Genomic DNA, 16,855 nt, shown 5'->3' with positions numbered 1-16,855 from the left:
AAACATATGGCATAAGGTCAGCATCATCAAAAATTCTCTTTGCCCTAAAGAATTCAAGGCTAAGAAAACAAGGTAAAATGTAAAGCAAGCATTGAATTTATCTCAACATGTAGAAAAGTTTAAGGCACCCTGTTCAAAAACACATACAAATCCATACTATACCTTTCTAAAACCAGAGATTCCCTATTGGTCAATACCACACAATTCCAGGTCAATTTATCCAACTAAGCTTCAAAAAACTTCAAATAAAAGTTCTTCAAATGAAAGAACTTTCTTAAAAAGTAAAACCTTCTTCCATCTTTGTTTGTCAGTGTGTCTAATGTTACAGAGGCATCATCTTACACAGAAAGATAGCATTTCTGTTGCTATACGTACACTGAAATTACGTTGCAGGACAATTATAGATTAGAAGAGGTTTATAAAATCAGAGTCAACACTGATATAAATAATGAAAAATGAAAAGCTCTTTCTTAATGCAAACTTAAAAATGATGAAAAACCAATGGAATTTTTGAAAAGTCACTTTTTTTCAAGTATTACAATAACTGATTCAGGGAAGAATCATCAATGAATACTAAAATTAATGGGTGAAACTTCCTCCCTTTGGTAACTACAGTATGGTTATACAAGACAGACATTTACATAGTCTCATACTACTTCCCAAGATACTCATTACAAAAGGGGAGAGTGGGGTGCCTGGGTGGCTCAGTCAGTTAAGGGCCTGACTTTGGCTCTGGTCATGATCTCAGGGTGGAGGGAACCAGCCCCTGTGGGTTGCCTGCCCCGTGAGGAGTCTGCATCTTCCTCTCCCTCTGCCACTCCCCACTTGTGCTGTCAAATAAATAAGATCTTAAAAAAAAACAAAAAAAAAGTGAAATGGCATGATAGCTTCAATTTCTTTAAAATGTTTAAAACAAAAAAGCAAATACTGCAAAATATCAAAAATCTAGATGACTAGGATATAGCTCTCCCCAGTCTTCTATGAAAGCTTTCAATTTTTAAAGTTTTTTAAAAAGATTAAATTTTACTCTTTTATAAGGCTACAGAAACTGAAAATTAAATTGTAAGAAATACATTTTTATTAGGTAATTTACCTGTAGGCCAAGAAAGAACAATACAACTTTCAAAAGGTAAAGATGATAATCAAACCAGAGTGATAACAATTCAAGTGTTAAGAGTTATGCTCTATAGGGGCACCTGGGTAGCTCAGTGGGTTAAAGCCTCTGCCTTTGGCTCAGGTCATGATCCCAGGGTCCTGGGATCGAGCCCTGCATCAGGGTCTCTGCTGAGCGGGGAGCCTGCTTCTCCCACTCTCTCTGCCTGCCTCTCTGCCTACTTGTGATCTCTCTCTCTGTCAAATAAATAAAATCTTTAAAACAAAAAAAAAGAGTTATGCTCTATAAAGGAGTTATACACCAGATATCTGTGCAATCAGAACTAAGAAGTTTGTTGCACTTATACTGTCTAAGATAGTGGCCCCTGGTCACATGCAGCTATTCAATTTTAAGTAAATCAAATTTAAATTCAGTTCCTCAGTCCCACTAGTCACAGTTCAAGTACTCAACAGTCACATGTGACTACTGTATTGGAAAGCACAAAATATACATTTCCATCACTGCAGTCTAATGAAGAGCATTGTTTTCAGGTGTTTTCTTCGGAGTCTAACAAATAAGAGTACTATCGGGGCTCCTGGGTGGCTCAGTGGGTTAAGCCTCTGCCTTCGGTTCAGGTCATGATTCCAGGGTCCTAGGATCAAGCCCAGAAACAGGCTCTCTGCTCAGCAGGGAGCCTGCTTCCCTTCCTCTCTCTCTGCCTGCCTCTCTGCCTATTTGTGATCTCTGTCAAATAAATAAATAAAATCTTAAAAAAAAATTAAACTCTGGCAAATATGATAGACAGTTGGTAATGTCACACAAGAATTTCAAATACAACAAGGAGAAACAGGAAAAAGTAGAACTTTCAAGTTTCAGAGTCCAGATAGCTACAGGAGGCTTGGTGGGGGAAATCTGCAAAGTTCAATACTAGCAGAAGTGAAAACCTAAGAAAAACTCCTCAATTTGGGTGCCTCTTTCCTCTCAAGAAATCACTAGACTTTCAAACAGTGAAGGCCTAGGGTTATAAAAGACTGAGAATGTGCAGATGTAATAAGATGCAATTTCTTCAAAGAACATGAAAAAAGAGAGGCCTGTCTCTATGCTTGGTAAACTTCCACTGCCTCAATTTCTCAATGTCATAAAGCTTTTGGAGAAAGAGTACACATCTGTATGATGACTCCCTAATTTAAAAAACTGTAAGTGTGAAAAAGACTGTATTAAAATAAAAAAGATATTGTAAGAAAAAAATTTAACTTCAGCAACATTAAATCAGAAATCTAAGTTAAAGATTCATAAGTTTTCAACACTTTAAAAGCTTTTTCCTGTCTTAGTTTCAAAACTATACTTGATTTGACTATATGATTGGCAAACAGAAAAGAGGAATTGTCCATCCTTGCTCGGGTGAGCAAAGCATGGATAAGTGCTACATGAAAGGTTAAAGTGAATTAGCACATATCAAACACTTAAAACAGTGTGGGGCCGCATAAGCACTCTGTTTCATGGATTTCTATCATTTCACAGTTATCTAGCTCAGGGACTATGACATCATGACATATACTATTCCAAAAGAGATTGACTCTGACTTCATGCTACTAACTTTACATAGTTAAACCTAGGGTAGGTGAATTTGCTTTGTTCGAAACACATGTTACTAAAGACAGCTTAGGAAAACCTCCATATAGTAAGGAATCAGGAACCCAGTAATAGTCAGTCAGCAGCTTAGTAGAAGACATTAGTAATCAACCTATTAAAGGGACCTAATGGACAATGGATATATATATAACCCAATAGTTTACATTTATTAAAAAAGGAAGAAAATACTAGCAGAAGACAATACAACCAAGTAAAACCATGTTAGTTTTCAATGCCCAATTCTTGGACTGGAGAGGAGATTGTTAGCTTAGTCTCTCTCTCAGCAATCAATCGCAATTGTTTGTGCCTACAACCATCAAATAATTAAAGGAATATTAGTCTTGCTTTAAGCCTACTTATTTCAACCAGCTGTTGTCACGTTTGATCAAATAGGAGCATCCACTGCAAACAGCCTTCTTCATAAGCATACTCAGGGAGACTGCTTCCTATTGAATGACTAGTAAACTCAGAACAGAACTCATTTACCAGCTGTATCAGCTGAAAATCAAAATACCTTAAAACTTGTGTTTATGACAGCATTACTAAGAACTTATGTTTCACAATTAGTGCTTGGCTTTACACTTTCCAGATCCTTCCTCCTTGTTTCATCTGAAGAGTCAGAATGGAAAGGAAGTATGTACAAGCTACTACATTTCAGATGAGACCATTTTGTAAGTGGTCTATGTATATAGCCCTATTTCAGTTGCCTTTTCTTGAATCTTCTATCTTGATAAAGACTTAACAGGTGTTACCACTACAAAATTAAGAAGTTAACAATCTGAGAGAGAACTGCTGATACCTGGATATCACTCAATGCAGTTATTCTGAAGTTAAGTACCTAAAGATTTGGTTAACTTCCCATCCCAAGTACTTCACTCAGCATAATTTCCTTTAAAAGTCCCTGAACATCCTCTACCTTCACTAGTATCAATCACAGTGACAAAAACTGCTGACAGCAGTCACTTTGCAGAGCCCTTGAAGCTAGCTATGAAACCAGCAGAATGTCAAATAAAAGCTGCAGTTGCTGTCTTCTACAGGAAATGGAGAAAAATGCTGAGAATGCAGGATTCCTTTAATTCTTCCATCAACAGGATACTGGCCATTGTTTTGTGTGCTCCACACATTTCAAGCAAGTAAAAATGCCTTTAACTCTTGCTGACCCTTTGTTTCTACTCCACATTAGCTTTTGAGGCGATCACTGTCTCTAGGAGAATTGGACTCTGGTCACTCTAAAATTAAGTACTACATTCAAGAAGGAACCACGGCTGGATTGTAAGACTATTAGCTTTGGCAAATTATCAGGAAACTCAAAGAGCATTTTTTCCTCCTTGTAGCCAACTATTAACTGGAAAATTAAAAAACTTTAAATCTGACTCATTCTTAAAACAATCCAATAATTAGATGAAATGTCACACATTGATTCTGATCAAGCTACAGGAGAATATAAGGAAAATTTTATGTCCCAAATCTTGCAGATTCTCCAAAGTTATGCCCTTTTCTGCATAAAGGCCATTCAGGGGCACAAAACTAGTGAATGCTACCAAAGTCATGACTGATGATAGGTGTTTACTTATGTGTGTTTGGGGTAGGGGTGCAGGCAAGGTGTCGTAGTTTGTCCAGACATTCTTTTCAAAGAACTAGAAATGAGGGTTACTTTGAGGGTTCAAGATTATAATAAAACTTAGTGCTCACTTACCATAAAAAACTTCGAAGGATGATTTGAATGTCCCTAGGCAGACACCAAAGGCTTGGTTTCCTTACTATTAAAATTGTAAAGGTTACAATGAAACTTCATTCTATGACAAAACTTCCCAAAATGTATTTCTAAGAGGGAGCCCAGTGATTCAGCTCAACCCCATTACTGCTGCTACTACTACACATATTCATGTCTTTTTCTACCCTATATCCACAGACCTGATAGGAAATGAGATATTATGCAGTTATTGCTTATTTTTCTAGTTAGAGCACTCATCTGAAGCATGATCAACATGTAGGTGCTACAAGTTACAAGACCCGAACCATTTTTTCACATTTGAATCACTGAAATATTTCCTTGTGAACCTAAATGCCAAAAATTACAAGTTCAACAGAGTGAATGAATGAACACTCAGCAAAAAGAGTTACAAGTAACTTTCTCAAAATCATTTAATATTAACAAATTCAGGAGCACCTGGGTGGCTCAGTGGGTTAAGCCTCTGCCTTCGGCTCAGGTCATGGTCTCAGGGTCCTGTGACTGAGCCCAGTGTCCGGCTCTCTGCTCGGCAGGGAACCTGCTTCCCCCTCTCTCTGCCTGCCTCTCTGCCTATTTGTGATCTCTCTCTCTGTGTCAAATAAATTTAAAAAAATAATAAAATAAATCTTTAAAAAAATTAAAAAATAAAAAAAATTCAGGGAGTCTGAAACGTTAAAATGACTAAATGACCAGAATTTATTTTCTAATATCTATTGAGCATCTATTATTTGGCAAGCTAACATCAATTCAATATTTTGTAACCTACTATTTAAGTTTTGTGTGAGACCACCTTTACTTTGTGTTAAGCTACAAATCTTACTACTAAGTTAACAACCTATAGGGAAAGTAACAGGTTTTAGGCTCAGAGGGGTTTGAGTGTACAATTTGCACCTCACGTCTTCTAAAAAGTGGAAAAAAAACTTTTCATCCCCAGAGTCTATAGATACTGCTTCACTATCTCTAACATTCAGAGTTAAAAATATAAGACTACCTTAACTTTTTGGTCAGGGAGAGGATATGCTTTGGATGCTTGTAGATTTTTGTTTTAAATCTCATGGTACTAAAACTTCCCCAGGCCTGTCTCAAACACTGGACCCTTCAAATCTTCTTCTTCCTTTGTATCAGTTACATTTTCTTCCATTGTCTGAAAAAAGCTTCCATTCCAATTATTTGTTTCTATAGTTCTTATATTTGTAACCTATTCTGTCACACCTCCTCTTGTTTTAATTGTGTGATTTCTCTCTAAATTTAAAATCTTCAAAAAATTCAAGTTAATCTTCCACACCGCTGATTTCCACAGGGGCAATTCTGCTGTGCCTAGGATCAACTGTTTCTGTATATATTCTATTGCTGCAGTCTTTTAGGAAAAAAAAAACATTTCCTCAGATCTGTTCCTAGTTCTGTAGTATTTTTTCCAATAATCATACATTTAAACAATGAGCAGCTACTGTATGCCAGACACTACACCAATAGAGAATTCTACAGTGAAGGTGCTATGGCCTTCTCTACTCAGTGTGTTAACAAGAAGATAGCAGGGGCGCCTGGGTGGCTCAGTGGGTTAAGCCGCTGCCTTCGGCTCGGGTCATGATCTCGGGGTCCTGGGATCGAGTCCCGCATCGGGCTCTCCGCTCAGCGGGGAGCCTGCTTCCCTCTCTCTCTCTCTGCCTGCCTCTCTGTCTACTTGTGATCTCTCTCTGTCAAATAAATAAATAAAATCTTAAAAAAAAAAAAAAAAAGAAGAAGATAGCAATTACAAAGGTGCCTTGGGGTTACAAGGATGCATGCCTAGCCCAGATAGATGTGGGAGTATACACAGTGTCTGAGAAGAAATGGAAATACAATCTGAAGCAGGACACATAATTCAAGGGAGGACAGAGCTACAAACTTGAGAACAGAACTAAAAACCCTATGTGCCCAAATATAGTATTCATTTTAGCAAGTGGACTATTCCCTGGACACTCAAGAAAGCTTCTGATCAGTATCAGAATGTGGAAAAACTGGAACTTATACATTGCTGGTGGGGATATAAAATGGTGCAGCTGCAATGAAAAACAGTTGGGTAATCCCTCAAAAATTTAAAACAGTGCTAAACCGTATGACCTGGCAATTCCACTCCTAGGTATATATCCAAAAGAACTGAAAACAGGTATTCAAACAAAAACTTTAATGTTCATAGCAGTACCATTCATTCATAATAGCCAATGGGTGGAAAGAGCTCAAATGTCCATTAACTAATGAAAGGACAAATAAAACGTAGTGTATCTATTCAATGGAGTATTATTCAGCCATTAAGGAACGAAGTACACATCTATACTGCAACACGATGAACCTCCAACATCATGCTTAGTAAAAGTCAAACAAAAAAGGTCACACATGATTCTACTGATCAGTAAATCCATAAAGACAGAGAGCATGTTAGTGGTTGCAGAGGATGGGAGGGGGTGGGAATGAGATACTGCTTAATGAATTTGGGAGTTTCCTTTTGGGGCAATGAAAATGTTTTGGAACTAATACAGGTGATGGCTGCACAACATTGTTAAATGTATTAAATACCATTAAATTGTTCACTTTAAAATGGTTAATTTTGGGACGCCTGGGTGGCTCAGTTGGTTAAGCAGCTGCCTTTGGCTCAGGTCATGATCCCAGCGTCCTGGGATCGAGTCCCACATCAGGCTCCTTGCTTGTCAGGGAGCCTGCTTCTCCCTCTGCCTCTGCCTGCCATTCTGTCTGCCTGTGCTCGCTCTCTCTCCCTCTCTCTCTCTGACAGATAAATAAAAATAAAATCTTTAAAAAAAAATGGTTAATTTTAAGATATATTAACTTTATCTCAATTTTAAAAGAACTTAGGCCCTGTTAATATAAATTCTTAGGAATTAGATATGCTTAATATATAGTTCAAGTTGTCATTTGACTTAGCTCACAAGGACATTTAAAATTATAAAATAATTTACAGGGGCACTTGGTAGGCTCAGTTAGTAGAGCAGATGACTCTTGATCATAGGATCATGAGTTCAAGCCCCACGTTGGGCATGGAGACTACTTATAAATAAAATAAAATTATAAAATAATTTTTATACCTGAAAATGTTTTTCTACTCTTCACATTTCAGAAACCATTTTAATTCTTCATATGCACTTTTTTTACATCAGTGTTTTCATTAGCACTGGAAAGTCATCTCCATTCCACTGAAGTGCTTTTTTAAACTAAATCCATTATGTAACAATCATGGGAATTTTAGAACATGCCTAAATTTCCATGTGCATATTAGAAGAGCTGGGTTTTTTGCTTGTTTTTGGATTATGATCTCCAGAAATATACCCCTAATAGACTGGGTCTTTGAGGGATGTTTAAAAATGTTTCCTTACCACATCCAACAGTCATAAATGTGAGACCAGAAAACAATAATTGTTAGATATGTTACATTTACCTCTAATCAATCCAGATGATTTCAAGCCTACGAAAGTCTTCAATGCACAGTGTTGTAGTATTCAAAACAGAATTGTGAGAGGGCTAGATAAATGCAGAGACTTGTTAAGGCTTTTAATATACTGAAACTCTTGGGGCGCCCGAGTGGCTCAGTCAGTTAAGGGTCTGCCTTCAGCTCAGGTCATGATCTCAGGGTCCTAGGATAAAGTCCCAAGTTCAGCTCCCCACCCGGCAGGGAATCTACTTGTCCCTCTCCCTCTGCCCCTCCCTGCTCATTTCCAAATATAAAAATCTTTTTTTTTTTTTAAAGGTTTTATTTATTTATTTGAGAGAGAGACAGTGAGAGAGAGCGTGAGTGAGGAGAAGGTCAGAGGGAGAAGCAGACTCCCCATGGAGCTGCGAGCCCGATGTGGGACTCGATCCCGAGACTCCGGGATCATGACCTGAGCCAAAGGCAGTCGTCCAACCAACTGAGCCACCCAGGCGTCCCTAAAAATCTTTTATAAATGGGTTTTAAAAACCCATTTAAAAGAATATATGTATAAAGGAAACTCTTTCTTGAAAAATATTTTATGGTAAAAAAGAAAATTACCTTAGCTTTGCAAGGTTCAAAAGGAAGAATATACAGTATTGCAGAATGGGGAAAGACATGAATTTTGTAAATGATGTTCTCCCTATGGGTTTTTTTCCCCCCTAATTATTCAGCCTCAAATAAGGAGAGTGATCCAGTCAGCTGTTTGCTAAACTGAGCATATGTGGATAGTCTCCAGCCTCACTGTGTCCAAAATGGTGGTTTTTAAGTCCTCTTTCTCAGCTATTCAGAAACAGATGAAGGCAACTCCACCCAACTCCCATTTTCATCTACTCTGACTCTCACAGTCAGTAGATGGGAGTCATCAAATGGATTCTACTCTAGAGCCTCCAAGAAGAATGTAACCCTGCCAAAACCCTGTTTTCTCCTGTGGGATTCATTTCAGCCTCTGTCCTCCAAAACTTTAGGGTAATAAATTTGTGTTGTTTAAAACAAAATTACCTATACACAGTTCCAGCTCAAGATCATCAGAAACTGCAATCCCTAGAATTGCAGTGTGTATCACTATTAGAGTTCTTCCCTTTCCTCTTCCAGAAATGGGCTGGATGTAGACAATAAAAGGGAAGAATCTGGTGGAACTCCAAGATCTTGGCTTCAATAACTGGGTAGATGGTAGTTTTTTCCTTTAGCATGGCATGTATGTTCTACTCTACTGGATAAAGGAAGACTCTCCTCTAGCATAGGGCTAAGAACTAACATTTGAGTGTCTCACAAGCTACGTCTTACAACATAAACACAAACACATACCACAGTCTAATTTCACAATTGCCAAAAAGTATTATTTTAACTTAATAAATGAGGAAGTTGGAAAAAGATAAAAAGAGTTCAGATTAAACATCTGAGACATCTTCTGCAATAGCACACAGAATTTAAATTTTCTATGTGGCAAATGGTTGCAATGCACTTAATCCCTATTCCTTCAGAAGTAAGCTTTAAAATCAGCTGGGCGCCTGGGTGGCTCAGTGGGTTAAGCCGCTGCCTTCGGCTCAGGTCATGATCTCAGGGTCCTGGGATCGAGTCCCGCATCGGGTTCTCTGCTCGGCGGAGATCCTGCTTCCCTCTCTCTCTCTCTCTCTCTCTGCCTGCCTCTCCATCTACTTGTGATCTCTCTCTGTCAAATAAATAAATAAATAAAATCTTTAAAAAAAAAAAAAATCAGCTTTACTTCAGAACCCAAAGAAAAGTCCTTACTTACCCAATGATTCAGAACAGGAAGTACTAATATTACTGGTAGTTCGGCCTCTAAAGCACAACCCTGTCTAAGTTTGTAACCAGTTTTCCCCTCTATGGTTATGCTATTCACACTGAGCAAACATGTCCAACTCCCACTTTCCTTCTCCCCCACCTCAAGCACCATTGCTTTCTTATGAGTTCTGTTCAAGTTTTTTATTAGTACAAACGCAAAACATGAATGCAGTAAAATCAAAAGAAGCTTTCTGCTTTCATAAGTGGCTTCAGACTGGAACACATTCACTCTCTTGTCATTAAGAAAAACTCCATAGACACTTTTGAGAAGTTCAGCTTTATGAAGGGGATAAAGATAATCCTCATCTTTAAGTTAACCTGATCCCAATCATTCTGTACAATTTTCTAGTAGGATGTTAACATCTAGTAGATGTTAAAAACATCTTCTAACCATTTAAAGCATAGAAAATCAAATATTGGTTCACCGGCCCCTACTTTTCTCATAATATAGAAACTATTAAGGGATACCTGGGTGGCTCAGGTAGTTAAGCATCTGCCTTCAGCTTAGGTCATGATCTTCAGGGTCCTGGGATCAAGCCCTGTGTCTGGTTCCCTGCTCAACAGGGAATCTACTTGTCCCTTTCCCTCTGCTTCTTGCTCTCAAATAAATAAATAAAATCTTAAAAAACAGAAACAAAACCAAAACTATTGACCTAAAATCAAACCACTGGTAGAATGTGTACAAAGAACACCATAACACAGATGCAAACAAATTGTGCTATATTTTGCAGTTCAAATTATATAGCTCATTCACCAAATGAAGCAATGTGCCACACTGCAAAAAGACCAAGTATTAAAGTCTGACCACCCACTCACTAGCTATGGGACTCTAAAAGTTAACTTCTGTTTCCTTATGTGTAAAATAAGGCTAACCCTACCTACCTGACAGCATTTTCTTGCTAATTACAGGAGATTATGAACATAAAATATTTAGCAGTGTTCTTGACACAGAGTAGGTACTCAAGAAGCTAGATGGTCAATTAATTTTGATATTATAGATGTCAGCACAACTGAGATTTGATGGATAGTTATTCCCTTTAAGAACAAAATAAATTATGCCTCTCATAACACACAAAAAAGGGAGACAATATCCAGTCTGACAGATGGGTTTCGTATAATGCATTCAGATCCAAGCCTCCTGCCATGCTTTCAGGTTAAGAGCTTTAGCCACAGACACCTGGCCAAGGGACGGGACATCTAGAACTATAAACTTTGCTATGATTTATAAGCTGATTTGTGAAGTTGCTTTAGCATGGGCATATATGTAAATAAAGTTAAGAGAAATAACCCCATTCTAATATAAAGGACTGAAATGTTAGTTTTCAACTCATTTCCCATCTAAGTGAGAACATTCACTTTAACACTACCATCTTAAAGAAGGACATATGTAACACTAGCAAAGGTCTGACTGGCATTCCAGGTGGGTATTTTAAAAGATTTGAGGAAGTTTCTCAAATATATCTGACCAAGGAACACTAATTAAAAATGTACCAATGGGGGTGCCTGGGTGGCTCAATGGGTTAAGCCGCTGCCTTCGGCTCAGGTCATGATCCCAGGTCCTGGGTTCGAGCCCCACATCGGGCTTACTGCTCAGCAGGGAGCCTGCTTCCTCCTCTCTCTCTGCCTGCCTCTCTGCTTACTTGTGATTTCTCTCTGTCAAATAAATAAATAAAATCTTAAAAAAAAAATGTACCAATGGCAGACAGCAAGTGCTCATGGGACAGAATAAAAAAGTAACTTAAAGATTTTTTTCTTGGGGCGCCTGGAAGGCTCAGTCGGTTAAGTGTCTGCCTTCTACTCAGATGATCCCAGGGTCCTGGGATGGAGCCCAACATCAGGCTCCTTGCTTAACAGGGAACCTGCTATTCCCTCTCCCTCTGCTGCTTCTCCTGTGTGGTCTCTCTATGTCAAATAAATTTAAAAAAAAAAAAAAAAAAAAAAAAAAAAAGATTTCTTTTGGGCACAGTTTCAGAGCGGGATTAGTTTTTCATATGAATATTTGTATTAAGTCCTGCACAGCATCGAACACTGAATAACATCCATGGTTGCAATTATGTGTGGATAGCCTTTGCCAACTAATCAATGCAAGCTTCAGTCTGTATTCACCATTTTGTTTCTAGTCCAACACAGTTGCTGATAAGTACTCAAATCTTAGGTATCAAATATTTATAAACCATAAAAATCTAGGTCTGCAAATAAAATACTGTGTCACTGCTTCTGAGATACGTAAATAAAATGTACTAGACAAAAATTATAGCTAATAATTAATATTCCTAAAGTGCTACACCAAGTACTTCCGAATACATGATCTCAGACCTTTACAGTAACTTTGTGAGTCAGTAGACCTATTTTACTGAGAGAAGAAGTCTTAACCTTATGTTCTTCAATACTGGAGCCACATTTTCACAAGCCACATGTGATATTGAGCACCTGAAATATGGTTACTGTGACCAATTTTAAAATAATTAATATAGTAACTGATAATTCAGTTATGAAAAACTGAAGTTTGGAATAACTAGATATGCAGATCTGCTTTTTCAACTGTAAATATTATGAAAGCTAAACACAGATCAAATATTTCCAATGAAAATAGGGTCTAAATTGGGATGTGCTCTAAATGTAAAATACACATCAGATTTTGAAAAATCAGTACCCCAAAAGGAATGTAAAGTATCTCATTTGAAAATTTTATACTCCTTACATGTTGAAATTATAACATTCTGAGTCAAATTATAACATTCCTGGAGCAAAGTCTAACACAAAAAAGCACAGTAGGATACTGTGTAACTTCTCTTCTTAAAGCCATTCTATTTCCTTGAAATATTTTGTCTGAAGACCCAGGATCAAATCCTATTTTGACAGTGTTCTCTCGGGTGGAGTCTCACTTTAACTATTTAATGTCTGGGGAGATTTAAGTGAAGACCTGAAAACACCAAGCCACAGTCATAGGGGAAAATAGGCTCTCACAAGAAGTCTGCTGGTCCCTTCATTCACCAGCCATTGTTCATCACCAGCATGACCCAAAAGAGACAGCAGAATTCAACACTTTTTTCAATTAATACTTTCAAAAAATGTTTTTAGTTAATAAAATGTAAATGTGGGTGGTCAGATAAAATCTTCACTCTTACAAAGTCCATCAGTATGGCCTATAATGGTGCTGTCCAATGTCATAGACAATAGCCTCATGTGGCCATTTACATTTAAATTAATTAAAAAGAAATAAAAATAAAAATTAGTTCCTCAGTCACACAAGGCACATTTCAATATCCCTACGTAGCTACTAAAAATATTCATCACAGAAGAAAGTTCTTTTTTTTTTTTTTTAAAAAAAGGGAAGAATCTTAAGCAGGCTCCATGCCATGTCCACCTCACAACATAGAGATCATGACCTGAGCCAAAATCAAGAGTCAGACACTTAAGTGACTAAGCCAATCAGGCACCCGGGAAGAAAGTCTTATTGGACAGTAACTCTCAAAAGGAAAAAACACATCAGTAACAGAGACAGAAAAAAACATATTGTTGAATGTAATTCAAGTATTACAGGGTATGGTTTCTAAAATCACGCACTGCACTACACACTAAAATGAAAATGACAGTGGTTCTATACACACACACACACACACACACACACAGAGTACACGCGCACGTACACACACACACACACACAGTTCCGGATCTTGAATTATTTCCTAAACAGAGTGAAAGCATATTCACTAGAATCAGGCACACCCCTTTAAGCTGAGTAAACTGACAATTAGGAAAATTCTGAAAAACATGATACATCTTAAGTTTGGAAGCCATTACCAGGTTAGACTGTAACAGAATTCTAGGCAGTATGCCTCTCCAGGCAGTATAGTACCCATATAGCATATTACAGTAATACTTAGCACTGCTTTCTCTCTGCAAATCAAAATAGCCAGAGCAAGAACCCGTACCACTCAATTCACAACACATCCCATGCCTGCATTTATGGATCAAAGGGAAGAAAAAAAGGTGGGGAGAACCCAAGATCCTAGGAATACAGTAGAATGTGCCAATCAGCACAGAGAAACTTAATGTGCCAAGAATTGAAAATTGCAAGCAACATTTTATGTATAGTCCAGGAATTTTTTAAAAAACTGCAATTCTAGTAATCTCTTGCTCAGATAGGCACTCATCTGTTGACTATCAGCCTAAACATCCAAAGGGGGGGGAAAAAAACAGGGGGCAAAAAACTTCATAACTTAAAATATTAACATTTATTTGATGTAATTCCAAGCCTTGATGACAGATACTTCAATTGGCCAGAATGGTTAAAAACAAATTTACAGTTCACCTTTAGAAACTTTCACAAAAGCTAACTCTACACTCAAGTTCCTCAATTCTTGTTCCCAATTCTTATCCTCTTTCATAAAGTTTTCTGCTACTTAGCAAACTGACAGAACTCAGATAAAGACATGAGATGCCAATTAAAATAATCCTTATTAACTTTTTTAAAAGGGATAAAAGTGAGAAGTTAGGGGATATTCTGGAATATCTGGAAGAGGTTAGTGGTCAGGGCGCTTTGCACAATTAATCATTATCAGCGGGAGCATACAGTCACACTAGTAAGCTTTACTTTAGCCATGGCATATCACTATCAAAAAAATGACTGAATTCTTCAAATACATTTGCAAAGCTGCTTTATACTCAAGTCTTCAAATTATTTCCAAAGGTAATTGTTTCACTTGAGTATTTGCAGAAACTCAGAAATCAGACCCGAATTAAATCTGTCTTCAATTAGTGACAAGGCTGGATTCCAATCTTGGGGAGTATTTAACAATACTTGTCTCCTCTTTAAGAGAAATGAAAAGCTCCTGCCCAAACCATCACTAGCCAAGAAAGAAGGTTTACTAATGGGAGATACCTCTGCCTTGTAACTAGTAACCATACCTGCTTCTGTTTCTAATTTACCAACATTGGTCTGCAGAAGTATTATATTTCAGAAACATTGTGAGGATAAGCTTGTTTTCCCCTCACACTCAAAACTATTTTTCTAAACCTCTACATTCATTTACACCTCACTCTAACTGAAATAACCACAGCAATTAAAACTTGAATTGAGCAAAAACCATAACTTCGGTGTCCACTCCATCACTTAAGACTTTAACCTTTTTAAAGTGTTCCATTACTTCAAATGAGTTATCCGAAAACCACAGATGACCAAGAAAGTTTTACTTATTTTTTAGATTTATTATTCATTACATTTCAAGACTTAAAGAAAAAAATTTCTTGCTCATGCAAAGATGGTAATACCTGTAAAGAAACATGAGGTTATTGACAGCATAAATATTCATATTTCAACCTTTTTATTAACAAGAATCTTTAATGTATTCAACTGCAGAAAGAAAATAAAACAGCTTTCAATGGCTTCCAGTAGGTCACTAACATTAATGTCACATCAAACCACAGCATCTTTTATCATTATGAATTTAGGCCTTCAGAAGGTTGAGCTGAAGCAGGCCTCTTTAAGGGAGTATTTGGGAAGAAAGCAAATTAAGATGAATAAATTACTGCAGCCAAAGTAAAACCAGGCTTGGTGAACTAAGAAAATCAGAAGCTCAGAACAGGCTTAATTCACTCAAGCCCTCCAATGATCATCTGCCTCGGCCCGCTACGGGCACACTGCCAGATAAGACAGTATGTTGCCTACAGGAAAATGCACCATGGGAAAGAACTCTAGAACCTACTAAAAGGAAGCCAATTACAGACCAAATAACTTTGCATATCTCAGAGCAGGCGTGCTCTATCTCCAGGGCTCGGTTCAATTCCATGCACTCCTGAGTGAGGTACTTACACCAAGCCCACGACTACCTGCTACACTCCAGCAGACCCCAAGATAACCTCTGGAAAACTCTTCCCTACCTCTTAAAAAGAAAGAGGGGATAAGAGTCACACCATTCCCAAAGAAATAAGGGAAGGAAAAAACGACGAGTACCCCTAGGGACCTTGACCCCACGCACTCCGAGACTGACACCGCCCTGAGAAATATGTTCCCCCATTCTATCCTCCTCCTGTTCCTTTAGTGACCTTCTGTTCTAACTGCCTCGGGGAAGGCAAGAGGCAAGCCGCCGCAGTTCCCGCCCCCCCCAACCCCAGGGGAAGGTGCCTTTCCCAGTTGAGAGCTGCAGAGGGAGGAAGAAAAAGGGTTGCTCCTCCCCAGCCCACCCGCCCCACAACTAGGTGCAGACACGATGGGGTAAAGGGAAGAGAAGAGTAATGGGAGGTGACAGCTCTGCACTGGCCTAGGGGATGAAAATCCCTGGTCTGGAAGAAACGCGGGAGAACTGCACCCTCCACACCGTCCAATCTACCCAAATGAATGAACTGAATAAAACGGCGAAAGGGGAGGGAGTTAGAATGCGCAGTTCTTACCACCCAGGAAGCGAAAATAAGAGGCCCTCGAACCCAGGCCTGGCCTCCCTGCCCTTCTCACCCCGACATTCGTCTTTTCTATCCAAGCCCCACATCATTAACTCTTAAGCTTTCCGAGATAGTGCCCCCATCCTCCATCTACCCCGAACACCAATACCCACCACCCCCCTCTCCGATCCTGTTCCTTCTACTTGGTCCCAGACTCCTGCTTCTTCTTTGCTACCACCCTCTCCACAGCCCTCACCGGCCCGGGCCCGGCCGCACCTGGAGATGCTCCTGAAAACGAATTGGCAGAATCTGGGCCATGGCGCTGTCGGGGTGTATGGTCTCCTCCTGTCACTGGGGCTGCGGGGCAGTAGCTGCCCGGGCTCTCCAAGGGAGAGGAGGAGAAGGGGGAGGGGGGAGGCTGGGCTCAGCAAGATACTCTCCGGGGACGCAGAAAACTGGCAGGCAGACGAAAGAGCTCGGGTCGGGGGCGGAGGCTCCAGGGTCCGGGAGAGCCGCAATGGCGGAACCGGGCGCAGCGCAGACTCCGGAAACGGCTGAGCCCTGCGGAGGGATCCCGACGACAGAACTCCGCCCAAGTCACCTCACCCCCTCCGTCTTATGTACCCCTCCACGGAGCGCCGCGGTGCAGTGGGGCGCAGGAATTCGGGGCGCAGTGCGCCGAGGGCCTCGCTTACTGCTGCGCCACTAGGGTAAATTAGAGGACTCGAAGGGACTATTTTTTTGGACTCATCAC

General features: G+C 39.2%; 1 protein-coding gene across 2 annotated transcripts in view; it reads right to left on the bottom strand.

The window, feature by feature from the left end:
• CLTC (clathrin heavy chain) overlaps positions 1 to 16,855 on the bottom strand; it is a 66,999-nt gene extending 50,144 nt beyond the window's left edge. The window contains exon 1 of one of the 2 annotated variants that reach the window (XM_047706831.1): positions 16,378 to 16,855. In XM_047706831.1, the coding sequence (XP_047562787.1) occupies positions 16,378 to 16,419 (42 nt within the window). In that variant the 5' untranslated portion in view covers positions 16,420 to 16,855. The remainder of the gene's footprint in view (positions 1 to 16,377) is intronic. The other variant, XM_047706832.1, reaches the window with a different exon arrangement.

Source organism: Lutra lutra, chromosome 16, assembly GCF_902655055.1.
Source record: "Lutra lutra chromosome 16, mLutLut1.2, whole genome shotgun sequence".
Classification (NCBI taxonomy): Eukaryota; Metazoa; Chordata; class Mammalia; order Carnivora; family Mustelidae; genus Lutra; species Lutra lutra.
The sequence above is the reverse complement of the archived record's forward strand: the minus strand, read 5'-3'. Positions and strand labels throughout refer to the sequence as shown.